At 42.4% G+C, this 27500-nt stretch overlaps 1 protein-coding gene across 1 annotated transcript in view; it reads right to left on the bottom strand.

Annotated features, from left to right (window-relative positions):
- The window catches only part of LOC119575233 (protein spire-like), a gene marked incomplete in the record, with an annotated part of 105554 nt that overhangs the window by 43622 nt on the left and 34432 nt on the right, over window positions 1-27500 (bottom strand). Inside the window, 5 exon segments of the mRNA XM_037922734.1 lie at window positions 6629-6758; window positions 7382-7490; window positions 7915-8048; window positions 16297-16500; window positions 20188-20294. Of these exon segments, the coding sequence (XP_037778662.1) occupies window positions 6629-6758; window positions 7382-7490; window positions 7915-8048; window positions 16297-16500; window positions 20188-20294 (684 nt within the window).

Genomic DNA, 27500 nt, shown 5'->3' with positions numbered 1-27500 from the left:
AACAGGTACATGGGCAGCCCGACAGCCAGACAGACAGACAAAAAGACAGAAAGACAAAAGGACAGAAGGACAGACAGACAGACAGACAGACAGACAGAAAGACTGACAGAAAAACAGACAGTCAAGACAGTCTGCCTAGAGAGACAGACAGGAGCTGAGCCGCACACACAAACGGGAGTCACTTGTCTCTTTCCTCTTCGCCTCCACCAATTTCCCTTCGTCCCTCCCCTCCTCCGTCCCCACTACTCCTCCCTCCCTCCTCGCCCTTCACCCTCGTTGCTCCCTCTTCTTCCGTTCTTTAGTCTTCCTCCTCGTCTTCCTCCTCTTTTTCTTCCTTTTCCCTTTCATTCTTTCTCCAACCTCCTCCCTCACCCCCATTCCCCCTTCTCCACCTCCCCTTCCTCTCCACCTCCCCTTCCTCTCCACCTCCCTTTCCTCCACTCCCCCTCCTTCCCCTATCCTCTCCTTTCCCCTTCTTGCTTTTGTCCTCCCCATCCACCTCTTCCCTCCCCTCCCACTTCCCCCTCCCCCTTCCTCAGCCCATCCCCACTCTCCCCCATCCACTGCCCCTCTCCCTCTCCCCTTTCCCTCTCCCTCTCCCTCTCCCCCCTTCCCTCCCTCTTCCTCCTCCTACTCCCTCCCTCCTCTACCCTCAACCCCCCTCCCCCCCCATCCCCACTACCCAGAAACCACCTCCCTGTCTGCCCGCCTCGCCCGCCGCACACGTGACTGCCAACCCCGCACGCGTCGAGCCGTCCCCGCCAGTGTCACGTGACAGGCATATATGTCATTGGCAAGTGGCAAGCGACACGTGGCACAGGTGATTTTAGCCCCAGGTTGCACGTGGTGCGTGTCAGGCCGTTTAAATTAGCGACAATAAATATAATCCTAGTAAAAATCCAACACAAAAATAAATACGAAAAACGAATATTCCCACTAAAACAAACAAACAAGCAAAAAAAACGCTAAAATAAAAAACATCGGAATTAATGAACCCAAATTTGCAAATCATAAGTCACGACCAACGTTGCCATATAATTATCTTGTTTTATAATCGTCAAATGGCCAATTTTCGCTCTCCCTAAACTTTTAATGGATTAAACCTATATATATTTATAAAAGTGGACCTTGTTTAATAAGTCCACAGAGGGAAATAAAGGTCGATGTAGTGAAAATACTAACGGTATCTACTGCTTTCATTTTGTTATCGGAAAACTCACTTGCACATACGTCTACACACACTTACACATACACGCGCCTGTGCTTTTGTTCTCTCTCTCTCTCTCTCTCTCTCTCTCTCTCTCTCTCTCTCTCTCTCTCTCTCTCTCTCTCTCTCTCTCTCTCTCTCTCTCTCTCTCTCTCTCTCACTCTCACTTGCTCTCGCTCTCGCTCTCGCTCTCGCTCTCGCTCTCGCTCGCTCTCACTCACACAAACACACACACACACTTCCTCGCTGCTATCTACACACAGACAGAATCGGGAGAAAACGGTTTCCCGAATTCAAGTTTTAACACGAAAGATTTTTTTCTGCTTCTCCAGGTCGTCACGGTGCTCTCTCTATCTTTATTTCTTTCATTTTTTCTCTCTATTCTCCCTCGTCTATCTTCTCCGTTGATCATCACAACCCTTCATTTACCGTCGTTTATCATCATTTCCACTCTCTTCCCTATATCGCCACTTTTCTCCACTTTCTCTTCTCGACTTCTTTCTCTTCTCTATCTCTCTTCCTCTCTCTCTACTTCTCCTTTGCCTTTCTCTCGTCTTCTTGTCATCTACGTTCTTCTCTTTTTTATCTTCTCGTCTTTCCTCTCTTTATCATATCCTTCCCTTTCTCCTCGCTCCTTTCCCGCCTCTTTTTCTTCTCTCCTTACTTCCCTCCCTTTCGTTTCTCTCCCTTTTCTTCCTGATCCTTTTTCCTCTCTCCCCTCCCCTCCCCTCCCCTCCCCTCCCCTCCCCTCCCCTCCCCTCTCCTCTCCTCTCCTCCCCCTCTCCTCTCCTTCTCCCCCCTTCCTCTCCTCTCCTCTCCTCTCCTCTCCTCTCCTCTCCTCTCCTCTCTCTCCTCCTCTCCTCTCTTCTTTTTCTCTCTCCTCTCCTCTCTCCTCTCCTCTCCTCTCCTTCCTCTCCTCTCTCCTCTCCTTCTCCTCCCTCCTCTCTCCTCTCCTCTCCTCCTCTCCTCTCTTCTCTCTCCTCTCCTCTCTTCTCTCTCCTCTCCTCTCTCCTCTCTTCACATTACCTCATCTCACCTTTCATCTCTTCTCCTCTCCCCTCCTCCTTCCTTCCTCCACCTTCTCTTTCTCTCACATCCTTCCTTCCCTTCTCCCCCCACCCCCCAAAAAAAATCGGCCGGAAGGAGGTGGGCGTGGCTTCAAGGAGGAGGAAGTGCAGCCCGACGGCCTAAAACACACGTGGACACAAAACAATGGGAGTCTACCTGGCGAAGGTGACGCTGGGAGGGAGGGAGGGAGGGAGGCTGGGGAGGGAGGGAGGGAGGGAGGGAGGGAGGGAGGGAGGGGGGGGAGGGAGGGAGGGAGGGAGGGAGGGAGGGAGGCTGGGAAGGGAGGAAGGGAGTATGAGGAAAGAAGGAGTAGGAATGGAGAGGGAGAGGGAGAGGGAGAGGAGAGGAGCTAGGGAGAGGAAGGAGAGAAGGAGGGAGGAGAATGGGAGAAAAGGGAGAGAGAGTGGGAACTGTAAAGAGGAAAAACAGAAAGAGAAATAGGAAGAAAAGTGAAGGGGAAGCATAAGAAAAGTGGAAAGGAAGAAAGAAAGGGAACGGAAGATGAGAGAAAAAAGAGAAAAAAGGGAGAAAAGGAGGCAAAACAGAAACAAATATTACAGAGAATAGATATCAAATTTCGGAAGCACTCTAAACTGGAATAACAAGAAATAACAAAAAATAAAATAAAGACCTAAACCTACAATAAAAAGACAAACACACACACACACACACACACACACACACACACACACACACACACACACACACACACACACCACACACACACACAATATATATATATACATGAAACACACACACACACACACACACACACACAAAAAAAAAAAAAAAAAAAAAAAAAAAAAAAAAACAAAAAACAGCACGACAAAAAAAAAGCAAAGAAATGAAAATAAATTTTAAAAATGAAAAAAAAGACATAAAAACAAACATAAAAAACATTTTCAAAAATACGCCCAAATACAGAAAAAGGGCAAGAAATCCAAGGAGTAGGTCATTAGAAAGCGGTTCTTCCTGCGTTGCCCTTTCTTGTCCTCCTTTCTCTGCTTTCCATCTCTTCCTGGGAAAGCCTAATCATAACCAGGGCCCTGGGTTCATTTTCTACATTCTTTTCTTCGTTTACCAAAGGTTTTTCTCGTTTTTTTTAGTTGTTTTTGTTTCTGACTTCATTCCCGAGCAGATTGGCTCTTTTTTCATTTCTATTTGTTACTGTTTTTGCTTTTTTTTCTTTCTTTCTTTCTTCCACATGACACAACTTTTTCTTCTGAATATATATCTTTTTTATTATTTTCTTGTTTTAATGATCTTTCCACTTCTATCTTCCTTCCATTTTTTTATATATCTTTTTCACCACATCTTTTCTTTTGCATCTATTATTTCTCTCTCATCTAATTTTTTTTCCTTGTTATCTTATTCCTCTTTCTCATCCTTCTCTGTTTCTTTATCATGTTATGCTTCTCCTTCATCTACCTTTTAATACTTTATCATGCTCTCCTTTCTCTCACCTATATCTTCATCACTTTATTCCTTTCATCACTTTATTCCTCCCTCTTCTCTACCTCTCACACTTTATCATCTTATTCCTCTCTCTGTCTCTCTCTCTCTCTCACCTAGCTCTACTTCATCTCCTCTTAACATCTACCCATCTATCTATCCCCCCTTCCTTAACCCCCCCCCCCTAAAAAAAAGAAGAAGAAGAAGAAGAAGAAGAAGAAGAAGAAGAAGAAGAAGAAGAAGAATACCACCACCCCTATACCACCCTAAGCTCCTCTCCATCCCCTCCTGATTTTACATAAAAAAAAAAGAGCATCGCTTCTTTCAAGGCTTTGCGATATCATTAACAACTTCTTGGAATCTGCTTCCCGTGACCTTCGCCTCAGCACAATGACATGCCTTCAGCTTCGTAGAATTCTGCATCATATAATAGATAGAGAAATAGATGATACAATTGGTAGATATGTCCATTGCACAGACAGACAGACAGACAGACAGACAGACTGACGAACTAAGAAACAGACAGACAGATAGACACACAGGCAGACAGATACACTAACTAAACTGATAGATATCTATGCAAAAATGAAAAGGAAATTAAACAAAATTCAAAATGCAACCTATAACCTGCCAAAAGATATATATATATATATATATATATATATATATATATATATATATATATATATATATATATATATATATATATATATATATATATACACACACACACACACACAAAGAAACATGCACATTCTTTTACTCCCTGCTATAAAAACTAAATAAACAAAAAATGAGAAATTTGGCTCTACTGCATTCCCTTCCATGTTTTTTTAGGAGAAAGTAATTATTTCTCTTGCACTGATACTTGCAGAAGCAGGTTCTACCTTGCAACCTCATCTCCCTCCCACAGCTTTTCAACATTGCAGAGAATAACATTAGAAATAATAAATTCCCAGCGAATTCCCGGCTCGTGTTTGCTCGTTATCTTCTCTTTTTTTTGTCAAATGCAAGCACAACTTTAAGCACAGTAACACAATCCTCAGCCTGGGTGTTTCAGCTGCCTTATATTAAAGAAAATATATTACACAGTTCTACAATCCAAGTTAATTCCCAACAGGATGTTCTAAACAAATATATTTTACTGCAACGGAAGTTATTACAGTAATTTCTGGTGCTCAAATATATCATTTCATGTTTTTATGGCTGTTATTTTTCTATTGTTATTTTGTTGTTGTTGTTGTTGTTACTGTTGTTGTTACATTGATAATAATGATGATGATGATGTTGTTGTTGTTGTTGTTGTTGTTGTTGTTGTTGTTGTTGTTGTTGTTGTTGTTGTTGTTGTTGTTGTTGTTGTTGCTGCTGCTATTAATTTGCTACAAAATCTGTTACACTTATTCTAATGTGGAATAACTTTTAAAACTTAATTTCAAACACCATGATAACATTTCCACTCTCTTGTCTGATTAAACCAACTCTTTAGATTAAGCTTAAATGATAAAAAGGTAAATAAAAGACAGAGACAAAGACACCAAGGAAAGAAAAGAAAATATAGAATGGCTCCTATTATCATTAAAATGAAAGAGAAATGGAAAGACAGAAAAAACTAAAAATAAATAAATAAAGAAAAAAACATCAACTTGAAAAAAACAACAACTAAAGAACATAAAAAATAAAAAATAAAAAAAGAAAGAAAAAAAACTCAATAAAATCATCTGTTTTACATACGGCATCTTGACGAAAGCTCATGGAGGGAGAGAGCATGCGTTTGCTTAATCAAATGATCCTTCACATAACTCTCCTTCTTACAATTAATGGTCAATTATCAACAATAAACAGAGCTGAATTAATGCTCTTGCTTTCATCATTTCCTTTTCTAATTCCTTTATCTTACAAAACCTTATAAAGAGGGCTACCTTTTATGACGTATCCAAAGCTGCAGGAAATACAACCAACCACGTCCTTCCATCAAGTCCTCAAACTGAACGGAATGAATTAATTTCTAGACAGCCACCAGACCAATCAAATCCAACATTCAGAGATTTTCACCATCAAGTTGATAACCCATTCTTAGAGCCTACGCTATAACCATATTTCATATTATTCAATCGCTAAGGATCGCACTGTTCATCAACAGGATCTAGCTGGCGGGATACCACAGTATAATCATCCCATTAATTACTGTCCGCGGTTTGTTGCCACTGTGACAAGGAACACAAATGCCGAATGCTAATAATCACACTAGGTATTCATTCCAATCCACTCATACATACTAACAGCCATAATATGCAAATTCATTCGAGTCATTCCCTCTTGCTAATGAGTTTTTCCTCCTCCTAACAAAAGCAAATTGGAATAGATATTCCTCAGTCTTTTTTCTTCTTCTTCTTGGCTCCAACTGCGGGGACTATTTCTATCTAACATAAAATAATCTTTACAGATGTGAAAAACCCCTCCCTACTTTTTGTTTAACCCATCTGTTTGTTCTTTTCTCATAAAAATGATAACAGAATAAATAAATATAATGTACGATAACCCAGCTACATGACAAATATATCTTTTTTCATAAACACTCACAGAATATCAAGAAAAAACAATTTACAATTCTCTGATTTCTGCACAATTCCTCACTGAAAAATAAACCCACCTCAAAAAAAAAAAAAGAAACAGAGCAATGCCATATTCAAAAGATTTTCATGCATTTTATCCATTGCAAAATTCTGTAACAAAACAATTCTTGGCAAAAAGGGAAAAACATGACTAAGAAAAAGAATTGCCAGCTGTAGAAAAAAAAAAACAATAATAATAATAATAATAATGACAATGGAAAAAAAAACTAACTAGATGAAACACTCCTACTACTATTAAATGAATAAAGCAATCCCTCGCAGTACTCACTCGACATGGGTCTGGCTCTCGTGGGCGTTGAGACGTGTTTGAGGTTGTGGTCCTTCCTGATGCTCTCCATCAGTAGTTCCATTGGAGATGAGATCTTTCTTGGGGGCGGCAACAGCTTCCGCTCGGATGCCTGCAATAAGGTTGGTTGAATTTGACAGTTTGTCTTTGATGAATTGCCAACACCATATCCAAATTTTATTTTATTTGCATCTCTTTTAAATCTCTGAATCAAATTGATTTCAAATCTAATTAAGTCTCCACTTATCATATTGATTTTTCTGTACTGCTTTGATCCTCAAGTTATTTTTTTAATAACAGGTAAAATATTTTCTTGCGACGAATATCTTTCCACCAATATTGGCCATAGTCAATCCTACAATAATATTATGCATATCTTTATATAAACAAGATTACCTGAATTTTTTATCAGTATTTTGATGAAAAAGTTACCAATGCAATATATCCACAACATCTTCATTATACATGTCAGTATCAGTGAAAAAAACAACAAACAAATAAATAAATAAATAAATAAATAAATAAATAAACAAACACACACACACACACACACACACACACACACACACACACACACACACACACACACACACACACACACACACACACACCACACACACACACACACACACACCACACAAACACACACACGCACACAATCACACACACACACACACACACACACACACACACACACACACACACACACACACACACACACACATTATGACATACCTTTCTAAGAGGTGGCCGTGACCTGATGAAGTCCAGGATGATGGTGTGTGCGTCTTTCTTGACCCGAGGAGGAATGTCACCGTTAACCATAACTTTGTTTAGGGTGTATCTACAGAAAAGAAAAAAAAATCTTGAAGCCACTGCAGTAAAGGATTACATATCAACTTAAGATGACAGACATGAGCAATAGCTATGTTTATTTCTGAAAATAATTCTGGCTTCAGGCTAAATTAATTTAGGTCTAAAACTTTAATGAAATGACCTAAAACAATGCCTTTTAAAATATCAAATCATAGAACAAGAGGAAATTTAGGAACACCAATGTCTTAACCACTGAAGTCCTCACCAACATGATATTCATCTTAAATCTATCAATTAACTTCATCACCTTCATCTTGAGCATGTACCAATAACAATCATAACACCATATTCAAAACACAAACACAAAAAAAAAGAAAGAAGAAACAGAGAGAGAGAGAGAGAGAGAGAGAGAGAGAGAGAGAAAAAAAAAACGACAACAACAAAGAACCGACCTGCGTGAGCGTATGTCTTCCATCAGCATCTCGTAGGGGGTGAGAGCATACTCTATGGGGGCGTAGGAGTACTCCACTTTCTTCAGCTTGACTCCCTCCCGGAGCTGCCGCATCACCTGGATCCAGAGTCGCGCCTGTAATCAAAGAAGGCTCATTTTCAGTCATAGAATTAAGAACGGAAAAACCCACGACATTTATAACTGTAATACTTAGCAACTGGTTTTCTTTCCCATTCCATTTTTTCTTCTAATGGAGAGAAAGAAAAGATGGTAACATATCAGTCCAACAAACAAACAATCACTTAATAATCAAACTGCATTTAAATTCTAAATATATCTCTCAAAGCATATGTCCTGATACATATCATTTAGAACTGACACTAATTCATCATTATAATTGGCTAATGGCAAAGGAACATTCAATATCATGATTAAATAACTGGATATATGACCTACATGAATTATATAAAAAAAATGTGTCCAAAGGTAATACTTTCCATGATTACTCAGATATTATAAATCTATTAAAAGAGGAATCAGAAGAAGCAGAAGTAGTAGAATAATAATGATGATAACAACAATGATGATGACAAAGAGAAGGAAAGAAAGAGAGAATGAGGGAAATAAAGAAAGAAAGAAGGAAAGGAAGAAAGAGAGAATGAGGGAAATAAATAAATAAAGAAAGCAGGAACTAAAGAAGAAAAAGCAGAGGGAAAGAGAGAAAGAGATAAATGTGACTAAACTACTAGCAAGAATGACCCCTGCCTGATATCTGGCGTTCCAATCCCTTAGAGTTTATCCATTTCTTCCTCAACAAAGCCCCCCCCCCCTCACCTTTAAGGATAAGAAAAAAAGTAGAAAAATAATACTACATAGAGCATCTTCCCTTATTTTCCCTTTCCTTAAACCTGCTATTTTGGAATCTGACTGGAATATTTACTCATCAAACATTCCCATCAATTCAAAATCATACCTATTTAGCTGACCTTGCAATGCTCTCACCATTTAATTAATCAACACTTAATAGCTAATAAATCAACAATTAATTTCTCAAATGCTGCTAAATTATTTCTCATAGTCAACCATGCAGTCAATCAAAATAAATGTATTAATTCAAAGATATGTTTCATCATTTCCATGCAAACATTGTTTATAAACATATCAAAATTTCCTCCACAAAATAATTTCACGAGAGAAAATATTTGAAAATGTTAAACCTGGAAAATAATCTGCACTAAATTTCCCTGAATTGCTATTTATAGTCTGCAAGGGCTAGCCACTCAATGCACATTGCAGGAACATGTTGCAAATATTATTTTCTATGTGCAACATAAGCATACTTAATAGCAAGGGATGTTCAAAGCTTACAGAATACCAAATTTCTCAATAAATGTCTTTATGAGTGTCTGAGAGAGAGAGAGAGAGAGAGAGAGAGAGAGAGAGAGAGAGAGAGAGAGAGAGAGAGAGAGAGAAAGAGAAGAAGGAGAAGAAGAAGAGAAGGAGAAGGAGAAAGAGAAGGAGAAGGAGAAGGAGAAGGAGAAGAAAAAGAAAAAAATAAAGAAGGAAAAAGAAAAAAATAAAGAAGAAGAAAAAGAAAAAAATAAAGAAGAAGAAAAAGGAAAAAATAAAGAAGAAGAAGAGAAGAAGATGACGAAGAGGAGAAGATGAAGAAGGAGAAGAAGAAAAGAAGGAGAAGAAGAAGTAGAAGAAAAGAAAAAAAGAAGAAAAGAAAAAAAAAGAAGAAGAAAAAGAAAAAAAAGAAGAGAGAAGAAGAGAAGAAGAAGAAGAAAAAGAAGAAAAGAAGAAGAAAGAAGAAGAAAGAAAAAAAAGGAAAAAACAAAAAAACCCATAGACTATAGATAAGAAGCCAGAACCGAGAGAAGTAAGAAAGAAACTGACAGAAGAAGAAAAAAGAAGAAAAAAAGAAAAGCAGAAGAGAACACCCACTCCCCCTCCCCCTCACTCAAACTCGCCCAGATTACAGGACATCCTTATCTCAGGCCAGCGACAGATAAACCCAATATCCTGCCTAATTAATTCCTTATAACCCCCCCCTCCTCCTTCCTCCTCTCCTCCTCATACCCTATATCTATACCATCCTCTATGAATACAATCAACACATCCTCTAGCCCTGCCACAACAAACCACATAACCATGAAACAATCCAAAGCCTCATAGACATCACAACCAAACCAAACACAGCCCCTAGCCCACAACACAACCAATCCAACAGCTCCATAGCCCACAACAGCAACCAAATCCCAACACAGCCTCCTAGCCCCAGCAACACAACCAAATCCCAACACAGCCTCCTAGCCCCAGCAACACAGCCAAATCCCAACAAAGCCTCCTAGCCCCAGCAACACAACCAAATCCCAACACAGCCTCCTAGCCCCAGCAACACAGTCAAATCCCAACAAAGCCTCCTCGCTCAGCCTCGTGCAACACGGAGGCCCGAGAGAAGGTTCACCCCTGCAGACAAAGGCGTCGCTCCTCCGTGTGGGACGCGCTCGGGGGATTTGGGGCGGGCGCGGAGATAGCACTCATGAGGGGGAGGGGGAAGAATGGGGAATTAGGGGAAGGGGGACTGAGGGAGGGGATTAGGGAAGATGGATTAGGGGAGGGAAAGTCAGGAGAGGGGAATTAGGGGATGAGGAAGGAGGGGAGGAATAGGAGAAGGAAGGAGGGGAGGAATAGGAGGAGGAAGTGGGCATTAGGGGAGGGGAAAGAAGAGGATAGTAAGGGAGGGGAGGGAGGGGGAAATAGGGGGAGGGGAGAGAGGGAAGGAAGGGAGGGAAAAGGATGTTGGGGGAGGAAACAGGGGGGGGGGGGGTAGAAAAGAAAGGGAGGAAGGGGAATGGGACAGAGGAAAAGAAAACGAGATGGGAGGGAAAAGGAAAAAGGGAGAGAGAAGGACCAAGGAATAATATCCGTCTCTTCTCAGAGGAAGAGGGAAGAAGAAGAAGAAGAAGAAGAAGAAGAAGAAGAAGAAGAAGAAGAAGAAGAAAAAAAAAAAAAAAAGAGGAGGAGGAGGAGGAGGAGGAGGAGGAGGAGGAGGAGGAGGAGGAGGAGGAGGAGGAGGAGGAGGAGGAGGAGGAGGAGGAGGAGGAGGAAGAGGAGGAGGAGGAGGAAGAAGAAGAAGAAGAAGAAGAAGAAGAAGAAGAAGAAGAAGAAGAAGAAGAAGAAGAAGAAGAAGAAGAGGAGAAATAGAAGAAGGAAAAGAGAGGGAATTGAGAATGGCATAGATCATGGGAGGATAAGTAGATGGAGGAGAGGAGAGAAGAGGAAAAAGAGGAGGAGGGACTAGAAGACGAGAAGAGAAGACAAGACAAGACAAGACAAGACACGGCCAGAGAGAAGAGAGAAAAGGAGAGTCCGGAGAGGGAGAGGGGGCCTACAAGAGATGGAAAGAGGGAAGAAGAGAATAAGGAGGAGAAGAGATGGAAGACAAGAAGGAAAAGAAAAAAAAGGAAGGAGAGAGAAGGAAAGAAAGAAAACATAAAATGGGGAGGAAAGAGGGGGGAGGGAAAAGAGAAGACGCAGAGGGGAAAAAAGAAGGGGAAGGGAAGAGAAGAAATACAGAAAGGGGAAGAAAGGGAAGTCAGAGAAGAGAGAAGAATACAGAAGGCGGAAGAAAGAGATGGGAGGAAAAAGAGAAGAAATACTGAGGTGAAAGAAAGAGAGGGAAGGAAACAGAGAAGAAAAAGAGAGGGAGAAAGAAAGACCAAACAGAGGGAGCAGAAAGAGATGGAAGGGAAAAGAGGAGGAAATAGAAGGGGGAAGAGAGAGAGCAAGGATGGAAGACCAAGGGAGCGGTGCAAGAGGGAAGCGAATTAAAGGGGATGGAAGAACAGGAGATAGGCGGGGGAGAGAAACGACTCCATAATGATAAAGAGATAGAACAGAAAGAGGGTAGGGAATAAAGGGTAACTGAGGGAGGGGGGGAATAAGCAATGATAAAGGAGAAGGAGAAGGAGAAGGAGAAGGAGAAGGAGAAGGAGAAGGAGGAGGAGAAGATAAAGAAGAAGCGGGGAGAGAGAAGAAAAGGATTAAGAGGGTAACAATAAAAGAAGTAGAAACGAGAGGAGTGGAGAAGAAACAATACAGGAGAAAGAGAAGTGTGAAGTGGGAAGAGGAAGGAGGAGGAAGGAAGAGGGGAAGAGAGAGGGAAGAAGGAGAGAGGAGGAAGGAGGAGCGGTGAGAGGGATGTGGAAGAGGAGGGGGAAGAAAGAGAGAGGGAAGGAGAGAGGGAATAAGAGGAAGAGGGGAGAAAGAAGGAGAAAGGGGGAAGGAGAGAGAGGGAAGAAGGGGAGAGGAGGGGGGTAGACCCAGAACTGAATCAATGGCCGTGGTAGACGCGCCGACACTACGTCATAGACACCTGTTTCGTCTTCCACCTCCTCCCTCTCTTCTTGTCTTTTCCAAATTTAGATCCTCCGCTCCCCTGCCATTCCCTCCTTCGCCAACCGAGCAGGGAATCCATCGAAAACCTTAATTCGACTACATCTTCAAAGGTCAAACGAACAGATGGATTTCCGCGCACAACCCCCTCCCTCCCCCCCTCTCAACCTTCTTCCAGTCACCCCCTCCCCTGCCTAGCCGTTGCCATGGAAACCGTGACGCCAAAGCCCTCGCCAGCCAATCACGTGCAGCCATCGACGCCCTCGCTTGCTTTCCTTCCTCCTCGACCAATCAGGACGAGGAAACCAAGGAAACCATGCAATGACGTCATCCCGTCGCCCCCTCTCGTCTCGCCATTCATAAAATTTCGGTTTATTTATAGAATACGCGATAATGTTTCCTCTATTAAGTCTGCAATATTCCTTTTTCCAAACAGACAAAGAGACACATGGGATTTTAAATGAGTATTTCCTTAATCAAAGGACAATGAAGCGTGGAGTTGGGAAAGGAGTTCCAACCGAGAAATGGGAATGTTCTGGAATATTCCCGACAGGAATGGTGAGGATTATTAGTCGTTCTGAGAAGGTGTGAACGGTTCTTTATATAATCAGGGCGTGGGAGAGGGAGAGGGAGAGGGAGAGGGAGAGGGAGAGGGAGAGGGAGAGGGAGGAGGGAGAGGGAGGGGAGAGGGAGGAGGAGGAAGGAAGGAAGGAAGGAAGGAAGGAAGGAGAGGGATAGGAAGAGAGGAAGAGAGAGAGAGAGAGAGAGAGGAGAGAGAGAGAGAGAGAGAGAGAGAGAGAGAGAGAGAGAGAGAGAGAGAGAGAGAGAGAGAGAGAGAGAGAGAGAGAGAGAGAAACGAGACCGCTGCCTAATACCCATAAAAAAGAGAAAAAGACTAAAAAAACACAACAACACTAATAATAATAATAATAATAATAATAATAATAAAATAATAATAATGATAATAACAATACCAAATAAAAAATATCCTTCAATATAGCCCCTCCCACGCGCGCGCCATCTACCTGTCAATTAATCCCACGCGCGAAAAATACGTGTTACCTGGATCCAATTTGTCATAAATGTGACCTTTCTCTCTATGTTTTTTTTTTCTCTCCGATCTTCCTCTTATGCTTGTTTGTTTTTTTTTCTGATTTTCTTCTTTTTTTTTTTTTTTTTTTCTTTCTCTCTCTTCCTTCTCCTTCTCTCCCTCTTCCTTTCATTCTTTCTCTCTTCCTTTCCTTCGCTCTCTCTTCCTCTGCTTCTGTCTCTATTCCTCTCCTGTCTCTCTTCCTCTCCTCTCTATTTCCTCTCCTTCTCTCTATTTTCCTCTCCTTCTCTCTCTCTTCCTCTCCTTCTCTCTCTCTCTTCCTCTCCTATTTCTCTTCCTCTTCTTCTCCCTCCGTTTCCTTCTCCCTTTCGCTTTTCTATCATTTATTTTCGCTATTTCCATTCCCTGTTACGCTCACCTGCGCATCAGTTCGCAGGGAATTAACTAATTAAGTATCTCCTTTTAAAAATTATAATGAAGCTGCCTGTATTTTACAAACAAAATCCCTATTTTCAAATATTTCATCAGTTATAAAATCTGACATTCTTTAAAAAAAAAATAAATAAATAAAATAAAATAAAATAAAATAAATATATATGCATATTCTATTTCTAAAAAAAACTGATTCAATTATAATAAAATAGAAAAACGAAAAATAAAAGAAAAATGTGTATCTAACCTTTACGACATAATTTACCCACGTGACAAAAGACTAAAAAAAAAAAACTTCTCTCCCCCCAAAAAAAACGAAAGAACAAAAAAAAGGAGATAGAGAGAAAAAAAGGACAAAAAAAGAGAGAAAATCGGCCATAAAACACGTGACTTAGCGAGCGGCGCCGCGACAGTTATTGGCCCCGCGGTCTCTCCCTCCGCCATTTTCACCCTCAGCAGATTCCAACTTACTCTGACTAGCTGACAAAGGCTGCCCCCACACTCTCACCCTATAAACCTTACAACCCTAAAAATAAAGGAGAATAATCTAGAAGGGGCGTGGGAAAGGGATTTTCTTTTTTCCAGAGCGGTCCGACTGCTAAAAGGAATTTCAATATGGCGCGTCCTCCTCCATGTTGATTCAATCTGATTACATTTCGTCATTAATCTCTCTCGCAGGGGCGCGTTCGCAATCTTCTTACTTTATTTTTTTTCACAGATTGTCCTGCTTTATCTGAAAATAACTATTGTCCTTCTCATTTGATTTCAATTATGATTAATTTCTTCATTATATCTTATATCGCAGTGCGCAGTGATTAGCGATTACAAACTGTTATTTGACTTTTTATAAGTTATCCCATGGTTTATTCGATTAATATCACTATAAATTTAGATTAATAGATAAGAAGAAAAGTAGAATAAAACCAATATTATAACATACAATAATCGATTTCATAATTAATTAAAATGATCAAAGCAAAAAAAAAAATGTATATTTTGCTTTTTTTAGAACACGCAATCCTACATCGGATATTGCAAAGCATCTCCGAACAGACGTTTAAAAAGTTTCAAAGACATAAAAGAAAGAAAAAAAATTGAATACAACCCGTGCCTTTGCAAACGTGACTAACGATAATCCGATTCAGTGATAAGAAAGGGAGAGAACTCATGACTTCAACATATATACTAACATCCTTCCACTTTCGTTTTTAATCTCGTTGATCCCAACCGCAAGATTTCTTTCCGAGAGCTATACAAATGCTGTATTTTTTTCTTTTTAATGAGAGAAGAGAAGAGAAAATAAGAGAGAGAGAGAAGAGAGAGAAGAAGAGAAATGAGTACAGAGAGATAGTGACTGATTAGAATCAAAGCGAGAGAGAGAGAGAGAGAGAAGAGAGAGAGATAAGGAGATTGAGAAGAATGATATGAGAGAAGAGCAGACGATGAGAAGAGTGTAGAGATAGACGCAATGGAGAAGAATAAGATGCCGAGAGATACAAGAACTGGAGATTGAGAGAGAGAGAGAGAGAGAGAGAGAGAGAGAGAGAGAGAGAGAGAGAGAGAGAGAGAGAGAGAGAGAGAGAGAGAGAGAAAGACAGAGAGGGAGAGGGAGAGGAGGAGAGAGACGGAGGGAGTGGAGAGAGAGAGAGAACATGATAACCGCACACCTGTTGGAAAAAGTGTTAAGGGAGAGGAGAGGAGAGGAGAGGGAGGGAGGGAGGGAGGAGGAGGAGAGAGGAGGAGAGGGAGGGAGAGGAGAGAGAGGAGAGGGAGAGGGAGAGGGAGAGGGAGAGGGAGAGGGAGAAGGGGAGAGAGAGAGATCGGAATACTTTCCCTTGCGTACTGGGTAAGATACCGCGACTACCGTGGCGTAGCATGTCTCTCATTCTCTTATTCTCTCTTTCTTCCTCTCTCTCTCCCTCTCCCTCTCTCTCCTTTTTCTTCCTTTGTCTTTTCCTCTCCCTCCTCCCTCCTCATCCTCCCTCCTCCCTCCTCCCTCCCTCCCTCCCTCCCTCCCTCCCTCCTTCCCTCCTCCCTCCCTTTCTACACAGTGACCTACAAAATAACATTTCCTCTGACTCCCACGCCTTAAGGCCGCGACCTCCCCGCCCTCACTCGGTGACTTGGGTGTCCTGCACCTTGACCTTCCGTGACCTGCGCAATAACCTGTACAGTTACTTACGCCATGACCCCCCCCCTTCCCCTCCCCACACCTCCCACAGCGACTTGTACACGAATCTAAGTCTTCCTACGGTGACTTAGGACAAAGAACACCTGCAGAATGACCTACGCAATCCCAAAAGCTCGGAAAACCTGCAAAGCGACCTGCAAGAACACCACCCATTCTTTTCAACAACCTGTAAAAGAGAAAATCCTTCTCCCTCCCATCCTTCCCAACCCCACCCCACCCACCCCTACCCTCCCTCCCTCCCTCCCTTCCCATCTCCCTCCCTTCCCATCTCCACCCCTACACTCCCATCCTTCCCCAACCCCACCTACCCAATCCTCCCGCTGGAGTTCCTGAAGGTCCCTCTCGGAGCTGAGCAGATCCGACGGGTGCGGCGCGAATTTGTTCCCGAGGGCGACCTTCTGCAGGAACGAGACCAGGTCCAGCGCCTCGGCCACCAGCGCCCTCACCACGGCCCTGTAGTGCTCGCAGACGGTGACCTCCATGCCGCTGCTCGTCAGCCGGCTCTCGCACACCTGTTGGGTGGGGGAGGGGGGTCAGGCATCGCGAGAGTTTGTGATTATCAAAAATTTTAATGATTATTTATTTGTACGATCATTAAAATTAGTGATCTCCACAAAAAAAATGAGTTTGTAATTATTAAAATTATCATTTATTAGTATGATCATTAAAATTAGTGATCTCCACAAAAAAGGAGAGTTAGTGATTATCAAACATAAAATTAATAGTTATCATAATGATTATTAAAAAGAGTGATCACAAGCAAAGAGAGAGAGAGAAAATAAAAAAAAAAAAGAGATTCGGTTCGTGCGCGCACTCAAAAAAGAGGGAGGAGAGAGACGTTTGCTTTCGTGCGTGAAGTGTGATCTCGGAGGGGGGGGAGGAGAGAAAAACGAATTATGCCTCGTTTTTATGGTTCGCTTAGTATTCTCCCGAAGACGGCGAAAAGCTAGCGGTTCGTTCTGGGACGTGAAGTATGATTTCTAGAAGAAAAAGGAAGAAAGAAAAACAAATTCCTCGTTTCTTAAAGTTCGTTTGTGAGTTAACGAAAGGGGGAGTTAATAGCTTTTTTTTCTTTTTTTTTGCGTGATCTCCAGAAGAAAAAGAGAAAGAAAAACGAATTCTATCTCGTTTTTATGCCTCGTTTTATGTGCTAACGAAAGAGGGGGGGGGAAGTTAATGGTTCGTTTCCGTGCGTGAAGTAATGATTTCCAGAAGAAAAGAAAGCGAAAGAATAACGAATTAACTCTCGTTTTCATAACCCGTTTCGTGTGCTAACGAAAGGGGAAAAGTTAGTGGTTCGCTTTCGTGCAGCAAATATGATAATCAAAAACAAAATCTTGAATGGAATACTTCGAGCTTCGTTATCGAGACATTTAATTATCTTGTACATCTTTACATTCCGTTTTTTATCACGACAATCGCACAATCGGAATAACAGTTACGTAAATATGACAAGCACTGTTGCACGAAATTGCACACCTGTTGGAACCGGGACGAGATACTGGTTGCTCGTTTTCACTTGTTCAAAAAAAAAAAAAAAACATGATAACCGCACACCTGTTGGAAAAGGAGTTAAGGGAGCCAGATATTTGTGAACGAAAAACCATCTCTACGAAAAAAAAGGACAATTAAGTGAGAAAAGAATATATATGAACGATTTTGATGACTTCCAAAACAGATGAGACGAAGACAAAAGACGTTTTTTAGACTTTTTTCATATACTTTTTTTTTTTTTTCTTTCAGTGTTAAATATGTTTGATTTACGCGATTTGCACACTTGTTTAGAAGGGGGAAGAGGAGCTAAAGTGTCCATAAGGCACTATGGGAAAAGGGTAGTAATCAAGGCGAAAAAAGGGGGGTTAAGAAAATGGATGAAAGAATGATTGGATGAATGAAGAGGACTGAATGATTAATGGATGGAAAACCGGATGTTTAAGTGGATAAGTAAAAACAGTTAGAGAGAGAGAGAGAGAGAGAGAGAGAGGAGAGAGAGAGGAGAGAGAGGGGAGAGGAGACGAGGGGAGGGAGAGGGAGAGGGAGAGGGAGAGGGAGAGGGAGAGGGAGAGGGAGAGGGAGAGGGAGAGGAGAGGGAGAGGGAGAGGGAGGGAGAGGAGAAGGAGAGGGAGAGGGAGAGGGAAAGGGAGAGGGAGGGAGAGAAAGAGAGAATGAGAGAAATAGAGAAACGGAAAAGAGCGAGAGAAAGAGAAAGACAAAGAGAGAGAAATAGACAGAAACCATTCACAAAAAAACTCAACAACACACAGAAAAACGAACAAACACAAAAGCAACCGATACAAAAAAACAACAATAACAATACAACTAAATACGACCCCCTCCCCCCCATCCACGCTCCAACACACCGACAATATCACGTCAGATGCAACCCTCTCTCCCCCCCTCCGGAAATTTTGACTTACGCGAACACACGCAAAACTTAATCCCATTCGAAAAAAAAAAACACGGCGAAAGGAAAGTGAAATTAATCCAGGCCATAATTACGACATTTTTCGAAGTGGTTTTCGGATGGGAAATTATGTCGGCTCTTTCGAGTCACTCCTGTGACAATCGTCATTATGTCGTTTCTCTCATTTATGATTTCGTAAATACAATTCATATTTCTCTATCCTCATCTCACGTCATCCTACTCACCACTCACACCATTCACTCAATCACTCACTCACTCACTCACTCACTCACTCACTCACTCACTCACCCACCCACTCACTCACTCACTCACTCACTCACTGCTCACTCATCCACCCCCCACTCACTCACCACTCACTCACTCACTCACTCACTCACTCACCCACCTCACCACTTCACTACTCACTCACACTCACTCACTCACTCACTCACTCACTCACTCACTCACTCACTCACTCACTCACTCACTCACTCACTCACTCACTCTCTCTTCACACACACACACACACACACACACACACACACACACACACACACACACACACACACACTCCTCATCCATAATACAATATCATCCTCATTACCGAGAGGATAATACCTCCAGGTGTTGCATTCCCATTGCAATGCAACAGGGAATCTCCGCACCCAGTAGCAAATGACCATCATGGTAATTAGAACTTAATTAAATCTAATGACGTTGATTAATCGCCCGAGAGAAAGAGAGAGAGAGAGAGAGAGAGAGAGAGAGAGAGAGAGAGAGAGAGAGAGAGGAGAGAGAGAGAGAGAGAGAGAGAGAGAGAGGAGAGAGAGATAGAGAGAGAGAGAGAGAGAGAGAGAGAGAGAGAGAGAGAGAGAGAGAGAGAGAGAGAGAGAGAGAGAGAGAGAGAGAGAGAATATTGTCGTCATTTGACCTTCAGATAACGGGGGTCAATGGTCAACCATCTAGAAAGGAGAAGAAGAAGAAGAAGAAGAAGAAGAAGAAGAAGAAGAAGAAGAAGAAGAAGAAGAAGAAGAAGAAGAAGGTGATGATGATGATAGCGATGAAGAAGACGAAAACAGCTAAATGAAGGCAGGATAATGAATGAAGTCATGAAAAATGATTATGAAAGAAAACTGAAATAAACAGTTGAGAAAGAAAGGGCGACAGAGGAATAAAAGAAGCCTCAGACAAGAGAGAAAAGCAAAAGAGAACGGAATAAAAAGAAAACGGAGATGGAAATGGCGAAATAAAAAGAACAAAGGGCAGTTGCAGAAAGGATGATGATAATGAGAGTAACAAGAATAATAAGAATAAAGAACTTGAAAATTCTAACAACAGTATCAACAACAACAACAACAATAACGATTACACTGATGATTAAAATTATTATAAAGATAGCAATGATGATGATGATGGTAATTAATAATAATATAATAATAATAATAATAATAATAATAATAATAATAATAAAATAACAATATTAATAATAATAATAATAATAATGAGATATTACGAGCACTACTACTTCTACTTCTACTACTACTACTACTACAACTACTACTTGTACTACTAGTAGTACTAGTACTACTACTAGTAATACTAGTAGTAGTAGTACTAGTACTACTACTACTAGTACTACTACTAGTACTACTACTACTACTATTACTAGTACTACTACTAGTACTAGTACTACTACTAGTACTACTACTACTACTACTAGTACTACTACTATTTCTACCACTATCACCACCACCACTGCTACTACTATACTAGCAGCAGCAGCAGCAGTCCCCACCTGCAGCGCGTCCGCCATGGTGAAGTTGGCTGCCCGGTCGAGCTCGTCCTCAGAATCCCCCGAGTCCCTCTCGATGCCCTCATCATCCGTCTCTCCTCGTTCGCACTCTGCAAGAAAGGGGGAGGGGAGAGAGAAAGAGAAAAGGAGGCGTTAGTCATCGTCATCGAAATTCTGGTTTGTCGAGAGCACACACTCTGCCTTCACCTAAATTTGCGAGAGAATAAATTTGGCGAGTTTCCTGGTGGCGAAACTCTACGGATTCGTCCCGCCGGGTTTCACTCACTAGGGCATATTTATAGCTAACATTTTTTCTTCTTTTATTAAATAAACATGACTCAAAACAACTTTTTCAAATATAATCGAATTTTAAGCATAAAAATAAATTAGGCACGTCTTAATGAACTAGCAAAAAACACCTAAAATATATACGTAAATATTCTTTTAATAATAATAATAAATAAATAAACATGAACCTAACAGAACAAAATTTCACACAAGTTCACTTTCTACATCAAGCAAGGGTTAGGAACACAAACTCGTTTTACTTTTAAGGCAAATTGTGTGACCTTTTGCGCGAACACTAGAGTGGTCACTGTGCTAAAAGCTGCAGTTCTCGCCAGACAATTTCCTTACCTTCAAATATAATTGTAAAAGTAATGATAGTAATAATAATAATAATAATGATGATGATGATGATGATGGTGGTGGTGGTGACGATGATGATGATATATGATGATGGTGATGATAGTGATGATACTGATGATGATGGTGATGATGATGATGATGATGATGATGATGATGATGATGATGGTGATGATGATGATGATGGTGATGATGATGGCGACGACGATGATGATGATGATGATGATGATGATGATGATGATGATGATGATGATGGCGACGACGATGATGATGATGGTGGTGGTGATGATGGTGATGATGGTGGTGATGATGATGATGATGATGATGATGATGGTGATGATGATGATGATGATGATGATGCTGATGGTGGTGATGATGATGATGATGATAGTGATGGTGATGACGATGACGATGACGATGACGATGACGATGGTGACGGTGATGATGATGCGTAATGTGCTAATGATTGTGATGAGAATAACAACAACACCAACAAAAAACAAGAACAACAATAACAGCAATGGTACAAATAAAAACAACTATAACAATAATAACGTCAGGTCGTTTCCACGCTCAACGCAGAAGTTGCAAAAACAAGTCAACATAAAAAATGCAGTTGCTCGCACATGGTCCTCAGATTGCATGTGCAAATATCACAATAACGTCTAAAAAGTTCACTGCAAAAAATATTTGGATGTTGTGCCAGCTGACAGCCGTTCGTCAAGAGCAAGAACGAACACAAAATATGATTAATTTATATAATTATATATATTATATATATAATATATATATTATATATATATATATATTATATATATATATATATACTATATATTATCTTATACTATCTATCTATCTATCTATCTATCTATCTATCTATCTATCTATTATATATATATATATATATATTATATATATATATATATATAATATATATATAAATGATAGAGAGAGAGAGAGAGAGAGAGAGAGAGAGAGAGAGAGAGAGAGAGAGAGAGAGAGAGAGAGAGAGAGAGAGAGAGAGAGAGACAGACAGACAGACAGACAGAAACAGACAAGATCTTTAAAAAATCGACATTAATCCTAAATAAAAAAACAATAATAATAACAACAACGAGGAAAGTACAAGTGCACATTCTACACCAACCCCTATTTCTCAAAATGAGTCATAACCACACACCCACAGTAAGCGATCCGCCAAGTGGCACATCGTCTCGACACTATAACACTACACGAGGCACCATACAGGCACTGCATGTCACCATACGCAAATCAGTACGTGCCGCATGACTGTTATCCCGTTTCGCCATGCACACAAACAGGCAAGACCATGCACACTTCATAGGGTGTGAGGAATGGGGGAAGGAGGCGAAAGGGGGAAGGAAAAGGGGAGAGGAAGAGGTGGAGGAAGCGGAATAGGTGGAGGAAGAGGAAAGGGAGGAAAAGGGAGAGGAGGGGGAGGCAGATAAGAATGAAGAGAAACAGTGGGAAGAGGAACAAGAAGTGAAGGATAAAAAAAGACATTTCAACGGATAAGAGGAAATTAGGAAGAGGCAGAACAGAAGAGAAAGACATATGAAAGAGCAAATGGAGATCGAAGACAGAAGAAAAAAAATCAAGTGGAAGAAAGGGAAGAGAAAAGAAGAGAACACAAAAAACAAACACAAAAAAAGTGTCAGAAAGAAAGCCAGAGAGAAAGAGAGAAAGACAGAAAAAAATAACAAGATTATGGACACTGGGTATAAGGAAGAGGAAGAGGGAGATAAGGAAATACGATAAGGAAGCTGAGGATGTGGGAGAAAAAACATAAAAAACAGAGTGCAAGATGCTCGTGCACAGGCCATGAGTGTCTTACGGCAGGCCTACACACACCTAGTGTACACAAAAAAAAAACACTATTAGTCCTAGACCATTCAAAAATAGACCAATGCACTCCTATCTTATGAAAGCGGAATAAATACATCTACGAAAAAAGTGATCTAAATGTGCACATAAATCTACTTTAGTGTACACGACCGTCTACTTTACACCAGATCGACACGAAAGCACCATTCTCAACGCGTCACGATGTCCAACAGCTTGTACATCGATCGCAGTACACACAGTACATCGAACACATTGCTGCACATCTACGAGGCTCACGTAGGGGTCACGTACACCTTCCACTAAGAGATCACGTACATCTAAATCTAAGAAGTTAATGTACATCTAAGAGGTTAACGTACAATCTAAGAAGTTGACGTATACATCTAAGAGGTTCTTGTACATCTAAGTACACTACAAAGGGTTTAAGTACACAAAGAACTTCAAAACAAGAGGATTCCACCGGTAAAAACTATAAAAAAGGAGGATTCACAAGGGGGTCCGAATAAAGAAAAAAAACAAAATCGAATCGGAATCCTTCTGAAAGACATCGTCGATTCCCTTATAAAGGAAAAAATGGAAAATAACGAAACGGAGAGACAACGAAAAAAGACAACGAAAATATGAAAGGACTTTGGTAAAACAAAAGCAAAGCAAAAGCAAAAAAAAATACAACAAAGGTTAAAAAATACAAATCAGACATGGGAATAGTAACTCGTGGCGTGGAGAGGGAGAGGGAGAGGGAGAGGGAGAGGGAGAGGGAGAGGGAGAGGGAGAGGGAGAGGGAGAGGGAGAGGGAGAGGGAGAGAGAGGGGGATAGGGGAGGGGGAGGGGGAGGGGGAGGGGAGGGGGAGGGGAGGGGAGGGAAAGGGAGGGGGAGGAGGAAGGAGGAGACATATTCTCATGTGTGGGAAAGGCTTTACAACAGCGTGGGAGGACATGATATCTGGACAAGGGTAAAGAAAACAAACAAACAAACAAACAAAAAACGGCGAGGGGAAGGTTCAGGTCTGGAGGTCAAATTAAAGACGGCGGAGGCGGCGACGGAGGGGGGGGGGGAGGAGGAGGGGGGGGGGGAGGAGGAGGAGGAGGAGGAGGAGGAGGAGGAGGAGGAGGAGGAGGAGGAGGAGGAGGAGAAGGAGGAGGAGGAGGAGGAGCAAGAAAAGGGGAAGGAGAAGGAGAATTAGGAGGAAGGAGAGAAAGAGGAAAAGTGGAAGAGGAGAGGAGGAAAACTCAAGAGGACGCGGAGGAAGGCCAAAGGAGAAGGCCAAGGAGGCGACACCACGACGACTAAACACCAAGGGCAGCCTGTCACGACACGGGGAAACAGGACCGTCCGGCCTGCCACTTGGCCTGCCACTCGGCCTGGCATGCGACCTGTCATGCGGCCTGTCATGCGGCCTACCTGAGCGCTTGAAGGCGGCCACGCGACGGCGCGTCACTCGGCCCGCAGGACTCCCTGCTGAGCAGCGTGGGGGGAGAGGGGGAGAGAGGAGGAGGGGGAGGTCGAGTCAGTCATACGGAGTGTTAAGCTGCGCCCGTCGAATCCCCTCCCTCCGTACTCGCTTCCCCACCAAACGCCCCTTTCCCCAACCCCCAACAGAGCACATACCAAGGGGCCTTATGAAACACTCATAGGCCTACGCCCTCACCTCCCCAATAACACGCCCCCTTTCCCCTAAACCCCAACATAACACAGTAGGCCTATAAAACACACACATAGGCCTGCACATCCATCACATTGCCTTCAGATTCCCGTCATGCAATCTGCCTGACCACTGCATGATTTGGCGGCCTCTTCCATGTGCCCTTTTCGACCCAGCACTTCGACATTTTTCCCATGCTATTCCTGCAAAGTCATACTCAACCTGTCATGCACCAAACACCGGTCATACACTGGTTAACCCGGTACATTTTTTTTTTGAGAGGTCATGCATTGTACGTAACCTCCAGGCGTAGTCTGAATGATCATGCACTGTTTCGCTCTTGGATAATATCTCAAGTTACAAGGAGACAGACTGTGCGTTCGTGCTTGTATCCGTAACTACACGCATGAGGAGGTGCGCACACAGACACACACACACACACACACACACACACACACACACACACACACACACACACACACACACACACACACACACACACACACACACACACACACACACACACACACTGATACAAACAACAAAATTATATATAAAAGGAGAAGAGGTGAAAGTGAGTTCAACAAGAAAGAAATGCAGAGGAGAAAAGAGAATAAGAATGAGAAAAGAAAAGAGAGAGAGAGAGAAAAAGAGAAAGTGAAGGAGAAAGAATGAGACAGAAAAGAAGTGATTGTGATTACAAAGTCATTATCTTTGGCAATAATTCTGAGAAATCTTTTATGCCTCTCTCTCCCTCCCCGCCCCCTCCCCCTTTCTCCTTTCTTCATTATCCCATTCCCTTCCCCTACCCTCCCTCTACCTTCCCCCTCCCCCCCAATACCCTTCCCTCACCCCCACCCCGCTTCTCCCTCCTCCCACCCACCCTACCTCTCCCTTTCCCCTCTTCCCTCCCTCACCCCGTCCCTCCCTCCCTCACCCCCACCCTACCTCTCCTTCCCCCTCTTCCCTCCCCTTCCCCCTCCTGCCACCCCCACCCACCCCCTGCCTTTCTTCCAGGAGGGACTCATTTATAAACAGCCAATACCAGCATCCATTGTTCTCCGAGTCAGGGCCAACAATCAGTATCTATTGCTTTTCCTTGTCTGTTTCTGCGATCAATAACGTCTATTGTTGACATCCAGCAACGAAAACAAGAAAGAAATAGATGTGTATATTGTCTGTTATTTCGAGGTTGTAGAGTCATTTATTCTTTCATTTATACAGCTTTCTTCTTTTCCTTTCCCTCTGTGTCTGTCTGTTTTTTTTATGTGCGTGTGCGTGTGCGTGTGCGTGTGCGTGTGTGTGCGTATGCTTATGCGTATTCGTGTGCATATGTCCCTCTTTCTCTCTCAACCCACCCATTCGTTCTACCACGCCCCCCCCCCCTTGAAAAAAATCAATTCTACGAGAGACCAAATCGACCTAGAAAAAAAATGACACAAAAATCAATCAGCTATTGATCTTACTTTCCATCCATCCAATCATCCGCTGTCTAATCCATCACTCCATTCGCCTTGGCATATCTGTCATTAGGTTGCCTTCCCCCCCTCTCCTACCCCCTCCCCACCTCCCCAACCCACTCTGCCAAAGGAAATTGTGTCGCAACGCCTCGCCATAACGCTGCCAGCACCCTCACGCACACGCACGCACACACACACACAGGAGGATAGGATCTGTCTCTGTCTGTCTCTCTGTCTGTCTCTGTTTTTGCCTCTGTCTTTATTACCTCTTCCTCTCGCCCTTTTTTATCCTCTTCCCTGATCCAATTACCACAGCATTGCGTCAACAGCTCATTTCCCTCTGGCGATCTTTATCAAATTAACGCCACTTCACTTTATGTCGACATTCTGATTAGATCTCTCTCTCTCTCTCTCTCTCTCTCTCTCTCTCTCTCTCTCTCTCTCTCTCTCTCTCTCTCTCTCTCTCTCTCTCTGTAGTGGTGGTGGTGGTGGTGGGGGGGTATTTCCAGTTTTCTTCCCGTGTTCTCTTTGACCTCCTTCGTTTTTTAGTTCTTGCACTGCTCTGTATTTTGCTTTTGTCTTCATATATCTCTTCCTCTCCTTCGTTCTATCCCTTTCCATCCCTCCCCTCCACTCTCGCTTTCTACCCCTTCTCTCGCTTCTATCTCTCTTTTCTCTCCCCATTTTCCATTTTCTCCCTCCCCCTTCCCCCTTCCCTCTTCCTCTCCTTCCCTCCCTTAACCCCTCTCTCTCCCCCTTCCTCTCCTTCCCTTCCTCCCTTAACCCCTCTCTCTCCCTCTCCCTTTTCCTCCTCTTTCTCCCTCCTCTTATACTCTTTCGAACGTGGCTAATGTCAAACGTTCTTACTACGACCTCTATTTGACTATCAAAAACGTAACCATCGTGCTCTTGTTTGTTGTTATAATAATTATCATATTTAGTTACTATTATTATTATTATTATTATTATATATTATTATTATTATTATCATTATTATTATCATTATTATCATCACCATCACCATTAGTTATTATGATCAGTATTATTACTATCATTACTATTATCATTATCTTTATCATCATCATCATCATTATCTTTCTCTCAAGATGTCTCGATAACGACAACTTTTCCTCCTCCTCTAGCGAGAACAGGAGCGCGCTCTTTGCGCCAATCCGCGAGAATCCGCGAGAGAATCACCAAGGTAAAAAAAACGCGTCGTCGAAACGGCAGTCGACCTCATCTGCTGCCTTGGGTAATATAGTAATTTCTGTCTGTCTGTCTGCTTCTCATTATCTTTCTTCTTCTTCTCCTTCTTCTTCTCCTTCTCCTTCTCCTTCTCCTTCTTCTCCTTTGCCTTCGCCTTCGCCTTCTCCTTCGCCTTCGCCTTCTCCTTCGCCTTCTTCGCCTTCTCCTCCTCCTCCTCTACTCCTACTCCCCCCATGCAGGTGTCTCCCCCCTTCCCCCTTCCTTACTGTGGCTATTTCTGGATTGGTTCACGGCCTCTCCTTCTCTTCTCCCTCTCTCGAACCATTTCTCTCTTCCTCTCCTTCTCCCTCTCCCTCTTCTCCCCCTCCACCTCCAACCTCGCCCTCCTTCCCTTCCCTTCCCACTCCTGACGGTGCAACACGGCATCAACGACGCCACGCATCTGTCGCGCCTGCCCCGCCCCGCCCACCGCACCTAACAGTCCTCCCGCCCGCAG

Source organism: Penaeus monodon, chromosome 7, assembly GCF_015228065.2.
Source record: "Penaeus monodon isolate SGIC_2016 chromosome 7, NSTDA_Pmon_1, whole genome shotgun sequence".
Lineage (NCBI taxonomy): Eukaryota > Metazoa > Arthropoda > Malacostraca > Decapoda > Penaeidae > Penaeus > Penaeus monodon.
Note: the sequence above shows the minus strand (reverse complement) of the source record. Positions and strands in the feature narration are given on the sequence as shown.